This window comes from Vanessa cardui, chromosome 30 (assembly GCF_905220365.1).
Source record: "Vanessa cardui chromosome 30, ilVanCard2.1, whole genome shotgun sequence".
Lineage (NCBI taxonomy): Eukaryota > Metazoa > Arthropoda > Insecta > Lepidoptera > Nymphalidae > Vanessa > Vanessa cardui.
The window spans coordinates 4,606,309-4,616,767 of record NC_061152.1 but is presented as its reverse complement, the minus strand read 5'-3'; the positions used below and the strand labels follow the sequence as shown (position 1 = coordinate 4,616,767).

The 10,459-nt window shown below is 34.9% G+C and overlaps 1 protein-coding gene across 1 annotated transcript; it reads left to right on the top strand.

Annotated features, from left to right (window-relative positions):
- The first annotated feature begins 1,639 nt into the window (after positions 1–1,639).
- On the top strand, positions 1,640–9,593 carry LOC124542186 (probable galactose-1-phosphate uridylyltransferase). The gene is made up of 8 exons (XM_047120128.1): positions 1,640–1,747; positions 4,477–4,640; positions 5,639–5,766; positions 6,282–6,359; positions 7,257–7,409; positions 7,782–7,857; positions 8,501–8,720; positions 9,323–9,593. Exons 1-8 carry the CDS (start codon positions 1,726–1,728, stop codon positions 9,532–9,534), a joined length of 1,053 nt encoding a protein of 350 aa, XP_046976084.1. The 5' UTR covers positions 1,640–1,725; the 3' UTR covers positions 9,535–9,593.
- Positions 9,594–10,459: the final 866 nt, after the last annotated feature.

The window sequence follows — 10,459 nt, the reverse complement described above, 5'->3', positions numbered from 1 at the left end:
TTGAACTGACGCGGGAATCTATAGCGATGAAAAGCGTCGAACGGCGCGATAGGGAGCTGTTTCTGTTGGTTGTGTGAATCGTCAGTGGCCGGTTTTATTAAATTTGCCGATGCTATATCTAAGTTGTGTCGTACTATACGCGTGTACTTATAAAATACACGCTCTTTTTTGTATACTCTGTGTCATTTCAAATAGGGAATAGATAATAAATTGAACTTTCGTGGACTGTCTGCTTTGTTTAATCTATGCGCGATAACTTTATTACTCTTTATCTCAGTAAGCTAACAATAAATAACAAGTATAGTGATGTGTATATGTCGATAACTTTTTAATATTATTGACTTCCGGTTTTAAAACTAAAATGGGAAAAAAATGATATCTGCGATTGAAACGATGTTGCTTTCGTTACATATTATTATTTGTTAAATAACAGACACAATAAAAAAAATAACATTGTTTATCAATTATTAAATGACAATGTATAAATTGTTATTAAAAAATCGCTTATTAATTGAAAACTGTATGAAAGAGAAAGAGATATTCTCTTATCGGTTCCTGGTTTTCAAGGACAGGAATTTAAAGTACGAATACTTAACTAACATTCAATACTATAATTGATGAATCTCTGATTTTTATAAGCCATTTTATTTTTTAAATCAAAATTCACCTCCGGCGGATGTTCGGTTAAGAGAAGTGAATTAAGAGTGAGAATTAGTATTATTACTAATTCTTTTCCCACTTCATAATTGCATAGTATAAAACAAAGTCGCTTACAGCTGTCTGTTCTATGTATGCTTATATCTGTAATACGCAACGGATTTGAGTGTTTTTTTTTAATAGATAGAGTGATTCGAGAGGAAGATTTTTGCATATAACACATGGACAATATAGTAAAGAAACGCTGATGATTTTAGATTTTCTAATGTGATGTCGTAAATAAATGAGTAGCTTGTTTAGTATAAGTAAGTACTATGTTTTCTGCGGACTGCCTCATTTGACGTTCATTGAAAATTTTCTTTATGTTAATTATGTTCTGTAGCTTATTTTATTCACAATAGGACCACAAATCAAACTTGACATTGAATCAACGCGTGTCATTACTCTAGATCTTTAATTATCTATATTCTATAATGATCACTATGAAGTTGACAAAATGGCGTTTTGAATGTTGCAGAAAATGTAATAGGACTTTTAGAAGTATAATAAAGTTAGTATAAGTAGTTAAGAGGAATAACATTGTGTTATTGATAAAGATATATTAATCAGAATTTTTTTGTAGTGTTTAATAAGGCTAAGTTACTAACAAATCGTATGGAATATGTACAGCTGAGTTTGCATATCATCTCTGCGTTTCAAGTGATAAAAAAATATTTTACGAAACTTATAATCAATACCAAAACGATCAGTAAACGCGTTTAATACTAAAAAAAAATTAACTTAATTTTTTAATGACGATTATTAAGCAACCGAATTAAGATTGCAATATTTTGACAATTAAATGTCACAAATATATTCCAAACGAATTAAAAATCCATAACTTTTTAATAAAGCCAACAGGGCACAAGTTATTTCGCCAACGTCACATTTGAATTAAGAATGAATTGTTTTGACATTTCGACGTCAAGTTTTATCGATATCGAAATATATTATAAATATAAACGGAACGTCTCTATTCAGTGATGCCCTCTATTTCGTAGTTAGAGGACGCGTTCAAAACTTCACACAATGCAGACTTTTGAAGCGACAGGTTAGTTTTAATAATCATAATTTTTAAACTTCAATAGTTCGTCCTACGTCTATTATGAATTAATAATTTAAAAAAAAAGGTGTAATAGGTTGAACTGACGTTTAACAATTTTAAAACAGATGTTAACTTTAGTTAGTTTTATTTGTATTAGTTTACATAGTTACATAGTTTTATCGAATGAAACATGCATGTAAATTAACTCTCAAACGGTTGGACCGATTTTTATTTATTTTTGTGGTGTTGTGTTGATGATTCTCATTGAACCCGATAGGTGGCACTGTTCGAATACTTTTTACCAATAATATACCTGAACTAAACGAAATAAGTCTTATTTTTCCGTACTATTCAGCTATTTTTTAAGTATATCTGAGTTTGATGGTGTATACAAGGTTGCTAAAGATCAGTAATCTGATAGTATTTACAATTGATTCGTCCATGTTGATATTCTATTTATTCGATAAATCTTTCTAGGGGCAAGGTATCCGTTTCTATAATAAAATTCCGCAGACATTTAACTTTACCGTTTCGTAAATTCAAATCGTTTATAAGAAATACATTGGTAAAGAAGGCATATTATTCGATACAAGACTTTGTAGATGATGAAAAAGCTTGGAATTAATACCTGTTGACTTCCAGGCGGGATACATTACATGCACATATAATTGTATTTAACTAACATGACTTTGTATTTTTTAAATGTTGAAAAAAGAGTAACTACTGAGTTAAAATAAAACTAGTTTTACCTGTGACCACGAACGCTGTAAAGTGCTCGAAACGTCAGAATGATAAGAATAATATAGTTAATATACGCGACTTAAATCCGTTAAAACTAGTTTTATTTCAATGTGTAATAATCGCGAAAATCTAAGACAACTACAGAGTTTCTTGCCGGTTTTTCTCGGTAGAATCTGTTTTCCGAAATGAAGAAAGTCAATTTATTCCTATACGTATAGTGTATTCCAACACAAAAGCGCAAAAGTTAAATAAACATTTGAAAGCGTTTTGACGCGATATAATTGACCGTGAGCTTGAATTATCTATGATATTCATTGTGAATTTGCGAAAATATTGAGCTTTTTGAATAAATAAATAATAAATATGAAACAACATCACCTACATTACTTTGATCCCAATGTAAATATCTGACACTTTGTGTTATGGAAAATCAGAAGTAACGACGGTACAAACACCCAGACCCAAGAAAACATAGAAAACTGATGATAATCATTGACTCGGCCGGGAATAGAACCTCCAGTGGCGTACCCATGAAAACCGGTGTACACACTACTCGACCACGGAACTTTGGAAGTAGAATTAAAGTGAATATAAGTTTAAGTGGTTATATGTTGTATTACAAATAGAGATATATTAATCAAGAACTGTTAGTAGCATACTATGCTCTTTTGAGATGAGAGCCGTGATGACCCAGTGGTGGCATCTTAACCGATGATTGCGAGTTCAAACCCAGGCAAGCATCACTGAATTTTCGTGTGCTTAATTTGTATGAGGAAGCCTGTATACAATGTATACATATCGTGTGCAAATTGTAAACCTGAGGACGACCGTTACATTATAACTAGCGACGCCGGCTTCGCACGATGCATTGCTGATACTAAATATACTACAGAATGTCTTACAACGTTCACAGCTTTCCGTCATTAGACAATACAAACCGCTATGTCCCTGCGTTTTAAGTCTGTAATATCTTCGAAAATGTTCATTTAAATTACATGCTGTAAACGGCCATTTGGATCTATATTAATTGCACAATGTATTTAAAGTACTTAATTCGATGAGGATTAATGCTGTTTTACTTAAAATCGCTCCGAAATTAAGCCATTATTTTTCGTAAAAATTAAAGATTAAAAACTTGTTATTGTGGGTTATCCTTAAGAGATAGAAACATACCGCGGACTTTTCAAAATATTCCCAAAAAGCATGTGTTTATTTTTACGACATCACTTCAGAAACGTCTAAAAATATCACTGTTTCTCTACTATATGATGCATTTGTTATACATATAATCTAATTCTAACCTCTCGAATTGATCTGTTGAAAAAAACCGCATCAAAATCCGTTGCGTAATTTAAAAGATCCAAACATACATAGGGACAGACAGCAGAAAGCGACTTTGTTTTATACTGTGTTTTGACAATGACTTTGACTGCCTCGCTAAGTATATCTTTATCATGGGTTAGACACATTTTTCGAACTGTGTGTTAGCCCTAATGGCCTCTACAGCATCAGGGGGCGATGAGGCCAGTAAGATTACTCAAACCTGGATGTTGGAAACTCACTTAAGGGATCAAAATACACGCGCCCTGAGAATGTTTTCTTTGAGCCTGTACCTTGGCTTAGCTTCGCCGTCGACGTCCGTAGGAAGGATTGACGTTTTTTCATCGTCATACCCGCTAGCTTCGACGAGCTGATAAAAATGAGGGCATTGACCCCGCCGGGGGGGAGGGGTGCTATCTGTGTATCCGGAAAGAAATCAGCCATAGAAACGACTGCTTTTCGTTATATTCGAGGCAATGGAGAGTACATATTCTCATATACCAGACTCTTAGCTGTGCCTGAAATTTTTTTCGTCACAAAACCCAATAACTTTCCATCGATCTGATCTGGGGTTTGAACCCAGAAGCCTCGACATCCACAGCCTTATATGTAGCCACTAGACCAAAGAGGTTTTCAAATGTTGTATAGTAAACTTAATGATGATTTATTTCCAGAACATCAGCACATCAGATATAATCCTCTCAAGGATGAATGGATCCTGGTCTCTCCTCATCGGTGCAAACGGCCCTGGAGCGGGCAGACGGAGCAGGCGCCCGCGGAACAACCACCAGATCCCAACAATCCATTAAGAGCTGGAGCTACAAGAGCTAATGGACAGGTAACTTGGATCTTATTGACAGTTTTTGACCCACATGGGCTCCCAGAGATGCGTTCCTAGTTTAAACCACCAAGCTGATTTAATACGGATTGGTGACTGATTATTTATTTACTGAAATTGTTAACGGGGTGTTAGACATAAACTCGTTATCAGACGTGATGATATCTATAACATATAATAAAATTGAAGTGTCTGTTTGTAATATTAAAATAGTCCTTCACGCGGTACATATACCAAAATAACATTCTTTACAATTTTTGTCTGTCTGTCTGTCCGTTTTTTCCGGCTTATCTCTGGAATAGCAGGACCGATTTTGGCGGGACTTTTACTGGCAGATAACTATAATAGGGAGAAACTTAGGCTACAATGATATTTCTTTTTTGTTAAATTCAAACGCGTACAAGGTCACGAGCTAATTCGAAATATAAGTTTAGCCGTTTACGTTCTTAATGTCTCTCATTTCGATATTCCCTTATAAACTTTTCTCGCTGTCGCTACCGGATGTCATCGGAGTATCAGATGTAACGTTTTTACCACATCTAAATGAACTATGAATATCGTTACGATGCGTCAACGTATTCGAATTACTTTTACTTTAACCGATGATTTCAAGTTCAAGTCCAGGCAAGCACCACTCGTGCTCTACAGTGAAGGGAAACATCGTGAGAAATCCTGCATGTGTTTAATTTCATTGAAATTCTGCCACATGTGTATTCCACCAGCCCGCCTTGGAACAGCGAGGTGGAATATGTTCCAAAACCTCTCCTCAATGGGAGAGGAGGCCTTAGCTCAGCAGTGGGAAATTTACAGGCTGTTGTTGTTGTTGTTGTTGTTGTTTTGTTATGCACTTCCTTGTTGATACTTCAACTAACGCCTGACCGTAAATATTTTGAGTTGTTGTTTGTCATCTTAGATAAAAAAAGTAGCCTATATTAAGGAAGTAATTAAGTAGCCTAAATTATTGTAGCGATAAAAACAATAAATTTTCACGTTTCCAGAAAAATCCAAACTACACATCTACGTATGTGTTCCCCAATGACTTCCCAGCTCTGCTGGAGCGCGTACCAGAGCCGCCCACACCTGAACATCCGCTGTTTCAAACATCACAAGCGAAGGGTACTTGCAGGTGAGATACTGAGAATATCGATAAAAATTAGCCTTATCCCCAATGTATTTGGGATGCACCCCTAATGCCACATGTGTATTCCACCAACTCGCATTGGAACAGCGTGGTGGAATATGTTCCAAACCTTCTCCTCAAAGGGAGAGGAGGCCTTTAGCCCAGCAGTGGGAATTTACAGGCTGTTGTTGTTGTATCCCCAATGAGAATATCAAGTAACCTTTTTAATAATTCGTTATATCTTAAGTGTCATCTTATTAATTTTTCAATTAACTCTAAATTTCTGTAGTGTATTTGGTATCAGCATTGCACCCGTGCAAAGACATCCCGGCTTCGCACGTTTGTAATATGTTATATATGTATTATATGTTTAAACAGCTGACGTATTGTGTAACACATGTGTATATATTGTGTTTTCATTTGATTATTAATTGAAACCTTATGAAATTTTAAATTTTAACACCAATAGGTCCATTTTTTTGTTTCTGTCGGAATTCAACTATATTTTTAATCTGTTACAGAGTGATGTGCTTCCATCCGGATTCGACAATGACAATACCCTTGATGTCCATTCAAGAAATAACAGCTGTTATCAACGAGTAAGTATTAAGGTGATTCCACACGTTCGAACAAACTCAACCTCAAATTACTTTATACAACGTAGAAGCATTACACATTACACAGAGAAAGGAACACCCTGACCTGAGAAGAACTGACGAAAGAAAGCGGGTCTTTTTTGTCAAATTAATTAGATACATATTACATATGAACAGAAACAGCCAGGAGGCGATCGTTTCATTCCCAAATTAAAAACAATTTGAACTGACATGATAATGTTATAATAAATATGGGGTAAATAGTACTTTTGTTTTAAATGTCTATTTTGAAGTATTTGAACAGTTTAAACAATCTGCGTCTTTTTCTTGTCAATGATGAATTACAGATAGAAAGAGAAAGACTTAACTAACATTCGTTAAATAATGTTTTAAAGTATGGTACTGTATCTTAGTGCCTGTAATAACTTGCGCTGGAGTTGGTTTTCGATTCTCGTTCGATCGCTGCGTCCCAGTCCAAAGCAAGTAGGTTTAAACTATTACTTACAATTTTAAAGTTATCACGTTTTTTAGCTTTTTTTTTCAAAATAGGTCAAAAATGCAACTCCAAAAATAATTAAAATAAAAAAACGTTGCAATTTGAATTTAATTTTTTCTTGTGATTTATAAGAACGATTAAACAGCGACTATTTATCAATATTCAAAAAATAGTTATCGTTCCAAATTAAAAAATGTGTTTTGTTAGCTCTCCAAAAATGTATAAAACCTAGGAACTTATTTAAAAAGAAACTGAAAAATGACCAGAAAGAAAGACGCTGGTGGAAATTCGTATTCGAACATAAACTAAATCGGGGAATATGTCGAATTACCAACAACCCTATATAAATTTATTAAAATTAGAAAAAAAAAATCGTTTATAATATAAAACCTCCTTTTTAACAGATGGATCAATCAGATACAAGAGTTGGGACGGCGTTACACATGGGTGCAGATATTTGAAAATAAGGGCGCCGTCATGGGCTGTTCCAACCCTCATCCCCATTGTCAGATCTGGGCTTCTAGTTTCCTTCCCAATGAACCGAGAGTGAAAGAGAGGTAATAAACGTTATATTATTATTTCATTTCTTTTTTTTGTTTTTGATCCTGTAAACCTAAAACTTGAGCTGAGATGCCTCAGTGGTTAGAACGCGTTCATCTTAACTGATGATTGCGGGTTCCAACTCAGTTCCTACACTATATATCTCATCATCTCATGCTCGGCGGTGAAGGAAAACATCGTGAGGAAGCCTGTATGTGTCTCATTTCAATTTCTGCCACATGTGCATAACATCAACCCACAATGGAACAGCATGGTGGAATATGTTCAAACACTCTCCTTAGTGGGAGAAAAGGCCTTAGACCAGCAATGGGAAATTAAGAGACTGTTACTGTTACTGTTTACTAAATATATATTGTTTTTGTTTCCAGATGTCAAAGAGAGTATTACACTAAATACGGAAAGTCGATGTTAGTGGATTACCTAGAACAGGAACTAAAACAGAAGGTACGATTTTGATATGTAAAAGTTATGCAGCGGTAACATAGTCGACTTCTATTATAGATTGTCTGAGCCAAATTTTAGAACTGTTATAATGTTACCACTCTACAATATCTAATTTAGAAAAAAAAGTAGCATGGATTTTTCCGATATATAGGTACATTTTTAAATAGGGCAACATTTTGAAAAGATTGAATGAAATGAATGAACAAACGAAACGGACTACAGGAAAACTACGAAAAAAAGGCACTAGACGAAGTATGCTAGTGTTCAAAAACATTTTAAAGTTGATTATTATGCGTATGTACGTTTTCACCGATGATTGTAGGTTCAAACCTAGGCAAGCACCACTGAATACTCATGTGCTTAATTTGTGTTTATAATTCATCTCGTGCTCGGCGGTGAAGGAAAACATCGCGAGGAAACCTGCATGTGTCTAATTTCGTTGAAATTCTGCTACATATTAATCCACAAACCCGCATTGAATTATCGCGTGGTTTACGCTCCTAACCTTCTCTTCAAATAAAAAAGGAGAAGATGCATTAGCACAGAAGTCCGAGACGTACAGGCTATCTATCTAAGCTCATGAAATTACCGTGAGGCTTGCCAAGAATACTGGTGTTGCAATAATTATGTATTTATCTTTCAGGAACGCATAGTTGTCCAGAATTCTGAATGGGTAGCGCTAGTGCCCTACTGGGCGGCGTGGCCCTTTGAAACCATGGTATTGCCAATAAAGAACAAGCCTCAGAGGATGACAGACCTGAACGAGAGCCAGAAGGAGGCATTGGCGGAAATCATGAAACTCTTGTGTACCAAATACGACAATCTATTCAACTGCAGTTTCCCGTATAGCATGGGATGGCATGGTATGTTCTTATTATGAAAATGAGTAACTACTGAGTTTCTGAGTTCTCGGTGGAATCTGCATTCCGAACCGATGGTAGCTTTAATATTTTTAAATGACGATTCAAACGTGCTTGAAAAGCCTACTCGAATAGGGTATTGCTTTTGATTTAATTGATTCCGTCAAATTCGAATAACAGACAAAGCAGGACATATTTTTAATCTTATATGCATATTTATAACTTATTGGTTGGCGGACGAGCACATGGGCCACCTGTTGGTAAGTACCGCCCATAGACAATGGCACTGTAAGAAACTTTATCCATTCCTTACATCGCCAATGCGCCACCAACCTTGGGAACTAAGACGTTAAGTCCCTTGTTCCTGTAGTTACACTGACTCACTCTGCAAACCGTAACACAACAATAGGGTACTGTTGTTTGGCGGCAGAATTTCTGATGAGTTGGAGGTACCCAGACGGGCTTGCACAAAGGCCCCATGAAGACCTCCCCTCCTTTCTAATTTGTAGGAACGAGTAACTTTCGGGACCCTCCATCGCAACATACCTAAACTTCAGTTACGCTAATATATAACGAACGTAATTTACATTTTTATTATATTATAGGAGCACCAACAGGCTCATCGAAAAAGCCGGGTGATTCCCCGCACTGGCTTTTCCACGGGATCTACCTACCACCGCTACTCCGCTCGGCTACCGTCAAAAAGTTCATGGTGGGTTACGAAATGCTGGCCCAACCGCAACGGGACCTCACGCCGGAACAAGCAGCCCAAAAACTCAGAGAATGTGACACAGTTCATTATAAGAACAAAAAATAATGCCTTCGCTTACATAGTCAATTAAAAAAATAATTTTGCTTTATGGTGTAAATAAGTCATGTTTATATATTGAAAAACAGTGTTTGCTATATATTATTTATGTCTGTAATTTTTATATTGTTTTTATTTTATTATAAAGAACCTTACATTTTTTTAAATTTGTGTTTTTCTTACTTTACAGTTATAAAAATATCCGTTAAAATATTAGCTGTGTAAATTTCGCCTTTAATTTATTTTATGTTTTTTAAATATCTGATTTTAAAAAAAATACTGACTAGCAATGGTAGACCTGGCTAGTGGCCACCACTCACATCAATCGCATCACACACACACACACACATCTCATCACTCATATAAGTGATTATCCCTTCCGGAAATAATATTCCAACAGAGTTTCACTGATTTAAAAAAAAATTAAGAAAAGACATAAATAATACAATCTTTTTTGTAACGCTTACATATTTTATCTAGGCTGTTTGTCTTAAAACTGAATTAATAAAAAATTAACTTGATATGATTACTTCTTTATATCACAATACTATGTTTTAAACATACCCTACAATAATTTTCATAAGTTTGGCTTTCAATATTTTGTAATGTACCTAAATTTATAAATTAAATTTCTAACTTTATTGAAGAAGCTAGAAGTTGGCTTTGGCTCTTAACACCTTTGCTTTCTCTTAAGGTCTAAGAGCTGAAATGTTTAATGACATCTTATATTCCGAACACACTTGTTAAGTTGTTAATAGTCCAATTTGGTTTCATATTTTATTACATATATAGTTAAGAATACTAACAACTATTTTTAATTATCCTACTATTAACTCTTAATGTTTGTGTTGTTCTATGTTAAGAATTAACAAGGAAATTAATACTTTTATTCTTGACTTCAAAATTCATTTGAATTTAGTGTCTCAACCGTACC